Source organism: Pezoporus occidentalis, unplaced genomic scaffold (assembly GCF_034315485.1).
Source record: "Pezoporus occidentalis ecotype Australia unplaced genomic scaffold, CSIRO_AGI_Poc_V1 ctg50, whole genome shotgun sequence".
Lineage (NCBI taxonomy): Eukaryota > Metazoa > Chordata > Aves > Psittaciformes > Psittacidae > Pezoporus > Pezoporus occidentalis.
Window position 1 is genome coordinate 3,236,916 of NW_026915836.1, and position 12,965 is coordinate 3,249,880.

General features: G+C 44.0%; 1 protein-coding gene and 1 long non-coding RNA gene across 2 annotated transcripts in view; one reads left to right on the forward strand and one right to left on the reverse strand.

Annotated features, from left to right (window-relative positions):
• The window catches only part of SMYD2 (SET and MYND domain containing 2), a 29,631-nt gene extending 27,976 nt beyond the window's left edge, over nucleotides 1–1,655 (reverse strand). Inside the window, exon 1 of the mRNA XM_062637057.1 lies at nucleotides 1,332–1,655. Within this exon, the coding sequence (XP_062493041.1) occupies nucleotides 1,332–1,513 (182 nt within the window). The 5' untranslated portion in view covers nucleotides 1,514–1,655. The remainder of the gene's footprint in view (nucleotides 1–1,331) is intronic.
• Nucleotides 1,656–1,816: 161 nt separating this feature from the next.
• LOC134173247 (uncharacterized) lies at nucleotides 1,817–12,965 on the forward strand. Its single transcript, XR_009968185.1, has 3 exons — nucleotides 1,817–1,911; nucleotides 5,857–5,953; nucleotides 12,453–12,965. It is a non-coding gene; the product is annotated as an uncharacterized LOC134173247 (long non-coding RNA).

A 12,965-nucleotide genomic window follows, 5' to 3' on the forward strand; every position in this document is an offset into this window, starting at 1 on the left:
TCTTCAAATTAATGGGACTTGCTTCACTAACTTCACTAGGTGCATATTAGGTGTAAAGAGAGGGATGAATAAAGTAAGTAGTATAAGTAGATAACGTAATGAGGAAAGAGTCAACGAGAAGAAAATTGAAAGCATAAGTGAGTTAATATGACAGGACAAGAGATGAAAATACCTACTAAAATGTAATAATTACATTCTTTGGTCTGACTCTCAGTCTACATACACAAGCAATATGTATTGACAGAAACAGCAAAAGTGCAACAGTTGCTTTCTTTTACTGAAACAAACGCTAACATTTGCTCCGAGCTATAACCAGGTAAGCACTGCAATTCCTCCGCAACCTGCCAGGAGTCAGGACTAAGTCTTGCACCTCTCACACACGTGGTGCAGTGTGACACACCAGTGTCCCATCTATGCCCAGCCTGCCAACGATAACCCTCAGCCACTTGCTTTCCATTTCACTGCCGCAGCTGACAGAGAGATTGAAATACCCAGCGCAGGTCAAACCACCCCTCCACACAACTGCTGAGCCCCCAGAACCCCCGAGCGCCCCGCAGCCTGCCAGAGCCTGGAGCTGGCACCGAAACCCGGGAATAGAATGAAACACACAATGAAACACTTGGTTAAGCCGGCACCAGGGCAGCACGCCTGCGTCAGCAGCACTGGGCTTTAAATGCTAACAGCCTTAGGAGGATGAACCTCCCACACCGCTTGTGCCTTGCCATAGTAAACTGCCAGAAGATGAAGGTTTCAGAGCAGCAGAAACACACAGAGTTATTTCTGTATATTTCATTACAGATACATACATCCCATTCATGTATATTCCATTCTCACCAATACAATGCGGGATTTAGGCAATCACAGACCCTTTCTCAATTATCAAAACATCATTAAAGTCAACGAATATTATGTTACTGCAAAACCACGAGGATCAGTGGAAGTTCCCACAGCTGCAAGGTGCTTCATGTACTCTTCAGAGTACGTGAACAGAAAAGCTCTTTCGTTTTATCGCCTCCTTCCCGAACTGTTGAGCAAGGAAAACCAGTTCTGAGCTAAGTTTCAGCACGGCGCTGCCGTCAGAGAACCCCGAGCAGGGGAGGAAGAGGAGGAGCAGGGCAGGTGTGCAAAGGCAGGCCTCGGGCCCCCGGCAACCCCTCAGCGGGCCCTGCTGCTGCTAACGGGACCTCGGCGGCGGCCCGGTGCCCGCTGCCCGGGCCGGGGGACGCGAGTGGGCCGCCCGCTGCCAGTCGAACCGCGAGCAGCCGCCCCGGGGTCAGCCCCGCCGAGGAGCCTCCACGGCCGTGCCTTGGGCCCGCCCCAGGCCTCCCTACCTGGCGAAGCAGCCGTCGCAGTGGCTGCCGCGCTCGCTGGCGGTCAGCACGGCGGTGTAGGCCGGGCAACTGAAGAGCAGCTCCCCCACGGCGAAGCGCCGGAGCGCCCGCAGCCCCCGGCCCTTGCCGGCGCTGGCGAACCTCTCCAGGCCGCACAGCTCCGCCACTGCCTCCGACCGCATCCCGCCGCGGGGAAGGCTTCCCCTCTTCGTCGGTAGCGGGAGCCGGGGAGGCCACGGCCGTGGCCCGCCGCTCCCGCCTGCCCCTGCCGGCGCGGGGAGCGCCTCCTCCGGGCAGCGGGGGATGAGCCGGCGGCTGCGCAGGCGGGAAGCCGCCTTGCCGCTGTGGGAGAGCCGCCAGGGCTACGGCTGCCTCAGGCCGGTGTTAGGTACGAGGCTGCCCACACACCCCGCGCTCACAGACGGGGTAGACCCCCCCAAGACCCAGCAAGGAGTACCTCAGGGAGCGGACTCACCCCGCCGATCTCACAGCCTCTTGCCTGCATACGAGCGGTTCTGCTGTTCAGGTGGCAGCTGACTTCAGGTGTTGTGACTCGCTAGGTAACAAGGGCTTGATTTATGTAAGTCCTGTGATTGTCAGGTTTCCCCACCGCCCTTCCTGATTTGTACCACCTGCTGCAGGGCTGTAAGGGCAGAGGGAGAAGCTGCACCTCAATATGAGTAAGAACTTATTTTGTGGATGGCAGAGCGCTGGGACAGGCTGCAGAGGGGTTGTGGCCCTGGGTCCCTGTGTAACCTGCTCTAGGTGGCCCTGGCTTGGCAGAGGGCTTGGACTAGATCTCCTTCCAACCCTAATGATTCTGTGCCCCATTCCTGGGGTGGTGTGAGGAAGCAAGGCCACTGGAGATGGCGGGGTGGGCAAATGGCCTATGGAGGAGGCCAGCCCACCCTGCTGCAGTTGGGCTACCCCGAGCATTAGGCCAGGGCCTTGTCCAGGCCTTGCGGATGCCAGAGCTTGGTTACTGCTCAGGGCTGGAAGGCTGACCATTCCCTCCTAGTATGGTAGGATAATATCCTGTAGTCTGAGCCAAAAATATCCCGTGGAATTAAGGGAAAATTGTCATACAATGGGCTTCTCATTATAATAAATCAGTCAACCAGCAAAGGGACAAAACAACAAGAAGTCTGAATGTGCCAGCAACAGCCATGCTGTAAATAAAACCCTCCAACAATAAGAAAATACTGAATTTCTACAAAGTATGAATTCCTGTGCTAGAACTGAATGAATCTATTACTCAAATCCCAATGCAACCCAAGGGAAACCTGTAAAGCTGTCTGCATTAAGTGCTACAGCTTTGTGCCTATTTTGCATGTAATTATCAGTTTTAGAACACCCTGATACAGCCCTAAGAGAGTATTCCTGTCAGAAATACAAGTGCACGTGAATGAAATGACATGAAAGTGAATGAAAATAGTTTTGATGTCACTTGTAGTGCACAAGCAGTGTAGACTGATGTAAGCATCCACAGATTGTGATCTCTGCTATTAGTATCTGTGTATGTAGTTTTGTGTTACATTCTTTGGGCAGAAAATCATTGGCAAGCTCCTTTTTGAGTAAATACACTGAAATTTGAGGCTCAGAATTTCCATGAGGAAGGAAATCATAAAGTAGAAAGAAGTATGTTGAAGAAGCAAACTTAAAAAGAAATTACCTTGCAAAAGTGCTTTGAGAATGCCACTAAATGAAAGTGAAATAAAAGTGGATCCAGTAGGATCAAGATGAAAGGACTTGATTCTGATCTTATCAACGGTGCAGCTTGTGACAGAGCTATTCATTTTGCTAAAGCTACTCTTGTGTTGCTGAGCTGAGAATCTAGTCCTCAGTTAAAACAGCAGTAGTAGTCTGTAGCTATTCTATAGTAATACTCCAACCCAGTCTGTCTCGCTGCATAATTCCAACTAAGTAGAAGAATAAACACTAAAATAACAGGAGAGAAAGTGTGCAAAATTCAGTTTGCAAAAGCATAGCACATCTCATGCTGCCTCATTGCAGATGCTGCTGCAGGTGGGGATCCCCAAGGAGGCTGGCCAGGGAAAATTAAGGCCTGTTCCTGCCTCAAGGCCCTAACAGTATATTATCCCATATAACTAATGCATTTTATATCCATATCTTTAAAATCTTTGATCTTCTCGTACACAGAACATGATGAAACTTGCAGCCACTGCAAAAATAACATCTCCTTCTGGACCAGAATTATTTGAATTAGTTAAACCATCACTTTTTTAACAAGGAAAGTCTGAGCATTCACTGAAAAACATAAAAAACATCACCCTCTACCACTGAGCTAAATGTTAATCATGACCCACTGTAGATCTATGGACAGCAGGGATGGAATTGATGTATCCAGTTAGAATAATGAAAGCAGCATCTAATTGATTAACCAAGTACCGCATCTTGAATGCAAGGACTCTGCATCCCACAGTTCAGTATAGATTGTGGATGTCTGGCTTAAAGGTTTGGACTCTTAATTGTAGGCATTTCTACGACTAGGAACAGCCAGTCTTGATTTTAAAATGTCCTTAATAAGTGGTTTTACAAAAAGAAACCCAAACCTACTGAACACACGTGTTTTATTTCTACCCTTAATATGCCCTGTTGTCTTTTCAGCTACTGGATCTTGTTATAACATTATAGAATCATAGAATCAACCAGGTTGGAAAAGACCTTTAAGATCATGAAGTTCAACCTTTATCCCAGCACCGCCATAGTTTTGAAAAGTTCTCAGCTTTTTTAGCACTTATAGATAGTGGTAACATGAAATGGTTCGGCATTTGCATCTGAAATCAGACAACACAGCATTATGCACTTCAGTAGTGAAATCCTGGTCACACTGAAGGCAATGACAAATTCTTACTTTCTGTAATGGAGTCAGGATTTCATTTCTGTTTCAAATAATGTTGTGTCCAAATAAAAGAAGTCTTAATTCATATGAATTATCAGATCACTTCTGAACCATACCTTGTGCTGGGCCATAGGCTTCTACAAGATCATGTAGGTTCACTGGTAAGAAGCTTGGGAGGAGGTGTCTTTTGAGGGGCACCAGCTGGGATGATGGCAAATGTTATCACACTCCTGTTCCACATTATCACCCCTGTTGAACAGCTGACAATTTGATTATGCCTCAGGTAATGAGGAAAAATCTGCATTTCAGTAGCTCTCTTTTTTAATAAACAGTCATTTAGTTTTAAAAACAAAATAATAATTTACTAAATAGGCTTTATTCCACCCTGGAAAAAGTTGCTTTCTAAGAGATAATCAGGAATTTATTCACCAGAGTAAAATTCAGCACCGGCCTGCAGCCCCATTCAAACCCTCCAGGAGAAATTCAACCAGCTGCCTTCATAGCTTTTAGCTTACTTTGGATGATTTCAAGAAATAAAACTGCTTTGATAAGTTATTAATGAAAACAGTTTTGTAACTACTTTGTTGGTATATTTATCCTGCCCCCCTTTTTCTGGATTTATACAAAACCTGTAAATAAAACATACACTTTTTGGATCTCCCTATTTCATCTGTGGTTTTACACATCAGCAGCGAATCTGAACATGGGTTTTTACGGATCAGTTTGAATGCCTATATAAATACTGTTTATTGCAAAACACAGACTTGTTAATAAATTCCTGAAGATTCTCAAGGCTTTAGCCTTGAATATATCAATAGTCATGCAACTGCTGAATAAATAGCCAACACCAGGGAGCTGAAACTTGCTTGAAAGCAACCAGAAAAAGACTGGAGTGCTCTCACTCCCCATTGTTCACAGGATAGGCAGGGGAGTCCATACCCCACAGGATGTGTTGAGGACCTGGCAGGATTGGGTGATAAAATGATACTTTGCTAAATTATACCCTCACATCTGCAGAGACTTGTACTTCTCATCTTCTCGGTCTTTTTTTAACTTCCATTACGTCTGGTTTAGATACGAAAGCTGATGAAAGGATGTGAAGTAGGGTATAGGTTTAAGGAAGTCACAGACCAAAGTGTCATGCCTGCTCTTTGAATTCCTTAAAATTAAGGAGTCTTTAGAAGTAGAGCTGTTCACCTTCACTCACAACCTTGGAGCTGCTCTCTGGAAAATTGTGTGTGTTTGACAGGAAAAGATCCACCCCTGTTAGTCACTGTTAGGCTTAATCACTTAACCTTCCAGAAGCGGGACCGCCGCACCACAGACTGTACTCTGCAGAACGGCTGCATGCCCTGTGCTCAGAGCTGTCTTTTTGTGTTACGTGTCACCAGAGACTTTAGCCAGAAAGGTTCTGAACTTGGAAAGGGAGCGGGGAGTCACTCGCTAAGACACAGGGCCCTGAGCAAACTGGAGGCTGAGCTAGGAATAAACAATAAAATCAGCTCCAGGGTAGGTACAAGGAGCAATCATAGGCCAGCAGCCTACGGGAAGAGAAAGGACAAAGGAAAATGTATATTGAATGTATATTTAACTTTTCTATATTTAATGCAATGATTTCCAGAGAGATAAGGTTTCCTAACCTTGTCTTTTTTTCCCCCCCAGAACTATTGGTACCATGAGCTGCTTTCAGCTGGCCAGTGCAGGTACCGACAGCAACATAGCTGGGACAGACGGAAGCATATCCCATGCTGCAGTCCAGGTAACAAAAAAGTGTAAGGTGCTTTAAGAGGCTTTGTGGGCAGATTTCACAGCTCTCCCTATGCTCTCCTGCTGTAGCTAGGCATCTGTTTCTTGCATCTCGGCAATCTATGGGTTCAGAGATTTGCATCTTTTCAGCAGGTGAGTGTAAATCTACATTATTCTTTGTGAACCAGAGATTAAGTGTGATGGTAAAAAAATCCCAGCAAGAGCTGGGAAATGCTGCCTTTCAAAGAGGAAGAGTGCAGTTCATCACTTTTAGGAAATAAGCTGTGAGGTGGGAGTTCATGGACGACAATGAGTTCAGAATTCAGTAGGGGCTGCAAGCAGAGGGTGTCACCAGTGTGTCTCTCAGGAGGGCGTGCTCCCAGCCTTAGAGGGACCTGGACTTGACATTCAAAACCTGTCCTTGTGTAATCTTGCACATCTCTGCAGTGAATTGTTGACATGTTGATAGTATTGACATTGCCCAATCCTGATACACAGACAAAAATGCTCCAGAGATGCCCTGGCTCTGTTGATAGTCAGGATGTTCCCGACTGAGAGGACTGGTGGAAACAGAGAATCAGGGCTTCTGTCTGTCTTTTCTCTTTGGAGACATTTGTGATAGGGAAAGACTCACAAATCTAGAAGGAGGCTTCTCACTTTTTTCATGAAAGGAACAAACTTTTCACTGCCCTCACCCATGTAAATATTAACATCCCTATTGCAAGTCTTTAAAGGGGGACAGTGCAGACTTAGAAGTAGAAAAGACTCAAATTTCTGCCTAATATATGGAAGTGATTTGCCTGGTTTAAATATATTTTAATCTACTCATTTGTTGTTTACAAGCAGTTTTAGTATGTCATTACAGAAAGGCTGTACACAAATTTCCTGAGACAAAAACTGACAGCAGCACAAATGCGGTTTCAGAAACATATCACGATGACAAAACTGGATGACTGTGGGGAACAGGCAAGGGCAGCTGTTAGGTGTGAATGTGACACTCAACACTCAGATGCTTGCAGTTCACAATTTGCTTTTATCAGAATCAGCAACCTCACAACTGCCATTCTGTGGTAACTCCAGCCTGCCCCTGGCAGACCTGCATTAACCTTTGCTTATGGAGCCACGGCAGGACTCCAGCAAACTAAAAAATATAAGATGTCAGATTCTCCACTGGTGTAACTCAGCATCTCTCCAACTGACTTTGAAGGAACAGCACCTGCTTGCTCAAGCTGAGGATCTTACCCGGTGCCACTATAGCTTCATTAAGTTGTCACATTCTTGCCCTGCCTCTGCTTTTGTTGTCTAGCTACAACTTTTCTGCGTTGAAGACTAGAGGAGGGTCTTTGATCCTCTGATAACTCCTTGAGACTCCCTGAGATAATTGGCCAGGACATTTCCTGACTTATCCAGGGTCATTTTATCTGCCCTTTTACTTGGAGAGAGGTTACACGCAAAAGAAAAGTCTTGGGGCCTTCACAGATGTGGACGGCTTACATGAGTGCTGCCGTGTGTGGTAGGTCAGGCACCCCCCCTGACATGAGGGACACCCCATTGTCACCAGGCCATGCTTAATCTTTTCTGCTACTGATGCGGAGACAGAAACCCTTCAGGGTGACCTGGGCCCTACAACTGTATACCTTTTTTGTCCCAGCTCACTGGGGGTGCTGGAAAAGCAAAGTAGTGACCTGCTTTTCTGCTGATGGAGGTATTTACACACTGTAATCAAGCAAACTCTCCATATTCTCTAAAGTTCTCATGATAAGGCATTTTCTTCAGTTCTAAAAATGATTTTTGTGGCTATTTTCCAAACAACTGCTTTTTTTCAGCTTCATTATAACAGATGGTCACTGAAACTGTGTGGCGTTTCAGTAACCACACAATGCCGTATAAAGATGTAACACCACATCTATATACATATTGCTTTTTTATTCAGTGATGACTTCCCAGTGCTAACTCATTTTTGAGTTTTGCCACTTAATAAGACCACTGTTCTGCTAGTGGGTATGTCAACAAGACTGCACAGTATTCTTTTTACCTAGAATGTTTTGCAAAATTCCATCAAATGCCTTACAAATGTCTCAGTTACCTTTTCAGCCAAATTTGTAATCTAATCAGGTTTGTCTGACAAGACCTGTTTTCCATAAACCCATGCTGACTGGCATTAATTGCTTCCTGTCCTTTCATTCTTTATCAGTTGAATCCCATATTCTATTATTTAGCTCCCCCCTCATCTCCCCTCCAGTTTGATATTAGGTTAGCTGGCTTTTATTTACCAAGGTCATCATGTTTGTCCTTGCTGAATACTGGCAAAACATCAGTCTTCTTCCAGTCTTCTGGAATTTCTATATTATTTCAAGACCCATTAAAAATTAACGTGTGGAAGGAAGAATCTCCTCCAGCAACTATTTGAGACTCCTCAGGTGCAAGTTATCTGGGCCTGATGAATTACAGGTTTTTATCACAAGTAGATGTTTAACATCCTATTTGGTTACTAATGGACTGAAAAAGGCTTTGGCTGCCTGATATGATACTGCTGTCATCTTACTTTTTCCAGGTCGAGGAGAGACATGTTTATTGAATATGGCTTTTTACTGCCTTCATCTGGTAGCTGGCTAATTCCATTGCTGGGATTTCTTCTGCATATGATGTACTTCAAATACTCTTTTATTTGTTGTCCTGTTTTGGTTTTGCCTTGCCGGATATGCAGATGTCTTAGGCTTCGATATTCTATGTGTCATAAATCCCCTTTTTCTTCCTTTTGCTGCAAACCACTGTTCCTCCTTCTAATCTCTGCCCCTACAAAAAGAAGTCATAGCTGGAAGGAGAGAGAAGGGGAAAGAAAGAGTTCATTCTTCTCTATCTTTAGCATCTCCTTAATTATTACTAGTATTGCTCTTACTTTTTTACCTTAACATCCCAGCCCACTTTAACTTCATGAATGATTTAGCTGCACCCAGTGCTCTAAAAAGCATTGAATAAATGGATTCTGGAAACCAAAAAGCCTTCCTTAAATATGCTCCAGGTAGAAGGGAGTGCCAGCTTCTTCTTATTCCCTTTTCTGGTGTTCCATATTGACTGAAGGGCCCATCTTTCAGCAGGCTAATTCACGTGCACATAGTTGGTGGTTTCTATGTCAACCACCTCTTCTTCTTTTCCTTCTGTGCCTGCTTTTCTACATGGGTGGAAGCTGAGAATACACAGGCTTTTACTAAGAGAAGAGCCACCATCCAGCATCAGGTGACAGGCACTTTCACTTCTTCAAAGATGAAATCTGGTCCAGCAAAGTACTAAATCTTTGTAAGCGACCTCATGATGAGAGGCATCACGCCAGCAGCAGCTGGAAGCCCTCCATATGTGTGTTTATACAGAAATACAGTGCTTTCCTATAAAGAAACACAGTGCTTTCCCAGCTTTGCATTTGGTACCAGCAAGAGCTGTGGGTACAGTCTGCATCTGAAAATGAAGCCAAATGCAGCCTATTCTTTTTATAATCAATAACTTGAGGATTTCTTACTCCTTGCAAGATTTCTTTTTGGTGCTGGTTTTGCTTTTTTGGGATCCTTACTGCTTAGTGGGGAATGAAAAAAAATACCCTGGGAGTTTTGCTTTAAATGAAAGTAGACTTGTGCCTCTTTTAGGTTAATAGGAAGATGGCTGTCAGGCCACGTGCTACTATGTTACACTCACACTTGACAAAGTAGTTATCTAAACAGAAGTTGCACCTTAACCATGTACTTGGGATCTGGAATGGGTTTGGCAGCTATGCTGTTAGCTGCTGGCTGAGTCTACCCTGCTGCTAGGAGAGGATGTGGGGCACAGATCTGGCCTGAGGGGTGGGGAGCATGTGCACTCCTGTCCATAATGGCTTTGGGAATGCTTTCTGGAGGAAAACATCTGCCAGACTGCCCAGGTACTGTTTTAGGGATGTACTTGGAGCAGTCCAGAACAGAGCCAGTGAATGGATCAGGGATTTCATATATTAGCACTGTGGAAATTTACACTGTGAAAGTCTCGTAGACACGAGCACTGAAACAGGTTGGCCAAGGAGATGGTAAATGCTCCATCCCTGGCAGTGTTCAAGGCCAGGCTGGATGGGGCTTGGAGCAGCCTGGTCTAGTTTGAGGTGTCCCTGCACGTGGCAGGGGGGTGGAACTGGATGGTCTTAAGGTCCCTTCCAACCCAGGCCATTCTATGATTCTATGAAATACTTGCTTCTTCCTTGCCTGTTATTAGTGCTTATTAGCTTTCAGAATTAAGAGACTGGCCATAACAATAATAGTAGTGATAAAAAAACAGGGGAACATTTAGCTTCAAGTGTGACTGCAGGTTTATGTCACTAAGAAGTCAGTGAATGTGGTGAGAAAGAAAGGCTACGTGGGACTGGGAGTTGTCAGACTCCATACATGTGGTGGAGCACCTGGACTGCACAGGGTAAATGGACTGTAGGGCCCAGGCATGTAGAGGGACCAGTGCAGAACACATGATTGACTGGATGGAAAACAAAATGCTCTTTAAGACAGCAATTTGGAAAATTACAATATGTAAGAGAGGAAATGAGGTTATTCAGCAGCAGATTTGGGTAATATAGCTGGGTTTAGATTCAACCAAGGATTTGGTGCAAATATGAAATGGAAGTAAAAATACATTGGAGTGCGTGGACAAATATATCACCCATGAACTCTGTCCCAGAAAATGACTGTGTTAACAGAAGGTCAGGACCTCTTCAAACAACAGGAAATCAGAAACAGAAATCAGTATCCCCAAACATTAGCATGGTACTTTTCCTGCACTGCTTGAAGAGGAGTAGGGCTTGTCTGTACTTCAAGAAGGATTTTAAATGATCAAAAGAAGGGCAGAAAGCAGAACATGCATTAGGATTACAGGATTAAGAGTTGAAAACTGTTCAGCTGGACCCATCGTACCAGCTTCAGCAAACACTTGTGATGTGAGTGAGACTCTACCGCTCAAGTCAGTCTGGGAAGCAGTGTTGAAATCATAGCTCGTCAGTTCTAAACATCTTCAGAGAAAATCCAGAGAGACAGAACTTTCTTAAAGAAAGGAAAGAAAGAAAATCAGTGCAAAGCTGCTTCTCAAGGGAGTTATGTGGAAAATGAGAAGTAAAAACTCAAAGATATGCAGAAACTAGATAAATTGAAACGATCATGAAAGCGGCAAGACAAGGTAGCGTAGTCTCAGGAATGAAATAAACATCTGATAGTAAAACTAAGTGGATACATTCTCCACATAAACACTTTGGGTGTTTGAACTTATCCTTTTATATGACATCTGATGATGCTTCGCATGGTATTGAATTGTGATTCATGTATTCAGAGATCTCTTTATGGCATCAAAGGCATCCTCGTGAGCTAAAGAAGCTCTTGATGAGTCAAAACTGACACAAAATAGTTGCTGAACAAATCAAGCTACTCACCTCAAGGAGGATGGCTGTAATTTGTGTTTTTCCTGTGAGTCATTCTTAAAGCCATTTTGACTTCAACAAATCTGTCTGGGACCTCTTCAAGCCACAAAAGCTGGCACGGGTAATCCTTGTGTCAAGAATCAGTAACTAAAAATACTGTTATCAAATTGATAATCTAAAGCCTGTCACTTTGCTTTATGCTTCCATCTGCCTCTTTAAGATTAAAACATGGTTACTCTATGAAATTCATAGAAGGGAAAAAAATAATAGACCATGGGACCTTCACTGGTTCAATTACTTCAACTTCTAGTCTTCTATACATTTCTTATTATACCCAGCATTTGCCTTTATAGATGTCAAATTACTTACTTTGATCACTGCCTCTGTGCATGTAAAAACTGAGTAATGAAAGCCATTTCTTAGCATCTTTGGCCACTGTAATTTGTATTGCTCATCATAAGGTCATATGGAATTTCTTGAAGCCCCCTTCTCTCTGAGTGGCATCTGTGAAGGCAGTTTTGTATTTGAAGCCCTGACTGTGACAAACAGGGACTAGTGAACCCATTATTGTTATAACATAGTTATAGTTAACTAGGTGACCTTTACAATGAAAAATTCAACTGATATTACTGCCATTTCTCCACTCCATTTTAAATTCATTTGGCCTCTCATTGTTAGCTTAGGCAATAGTCTGAACTATCTTTCCATGGTGGATTACCACCTTCTGGTTATAAAGGTATCACAGAATCAACCAGGTTGGAAAAGACCTTTAAGATCATCAAGTCCAACTGTTCCCCAGCGCTGCCAAGGCCACCACTAAACTCTTTCAGCTTTCTGTATCAAGGCCAAGGATGAGGAAGAGGCAGGTGAAAGGTTGTGCAGAGTTCTGCTCTCTGAGCCTCTGCTGAGTTAAATTAGATGTTTCTTTTTAAACCTAACTTGCTCTGTCTGGGTCACTCGTGATCAGGCTGTCACAGCCACCCTCCTGAGAGCGTCACCATCCCACTGGCACTGACACTGGGTCTTGCCAAGTGTAAGCAGCTTGTCCCCATCTCCAGTGTCCAAATTCCCACCATGATGTGCTCCTTTCTAGGTGGATCCAGAGTCTATTCAGGAGATAGTGGGGTGGGAACACAGGAACAGTGACTCTAATGGAGCTCACTGGGTGCAGTCATAAGAAGGTAAGAGGTGGATAAGGCCAAATTGTGAAATTTTTCACTGATAGGAGATGAAAAAGAAAAGAAACATTTAACAAAAACATGTTAAATGTTGATTATTCAGCCTTAAAGTACCTGCCATCTTTGTGTCCACTGACAAATGCTAAGCAGCCCATTTTGATGGAGCTGCTTGAATCAGCACCTAAGACAACTGCTGCTGTATTCCAGAAGGCCAGATGTGTAAAAATCACAACAGAATTTTGGGGCTAAGATGTGCCAAACACTTCCTGAAGACGTTTTTATTTATCTGAGGAGCTAAATTAACCCTTGCACAACTTACTTCATCTTGCAACATAATGTCTTGAGAAGACATTCACAAATAAAAGTTTCTATCTGCTTATAATTTGTGATTTGCTTCAAAATCACATTAATAAAAGACTGAAAGCTCA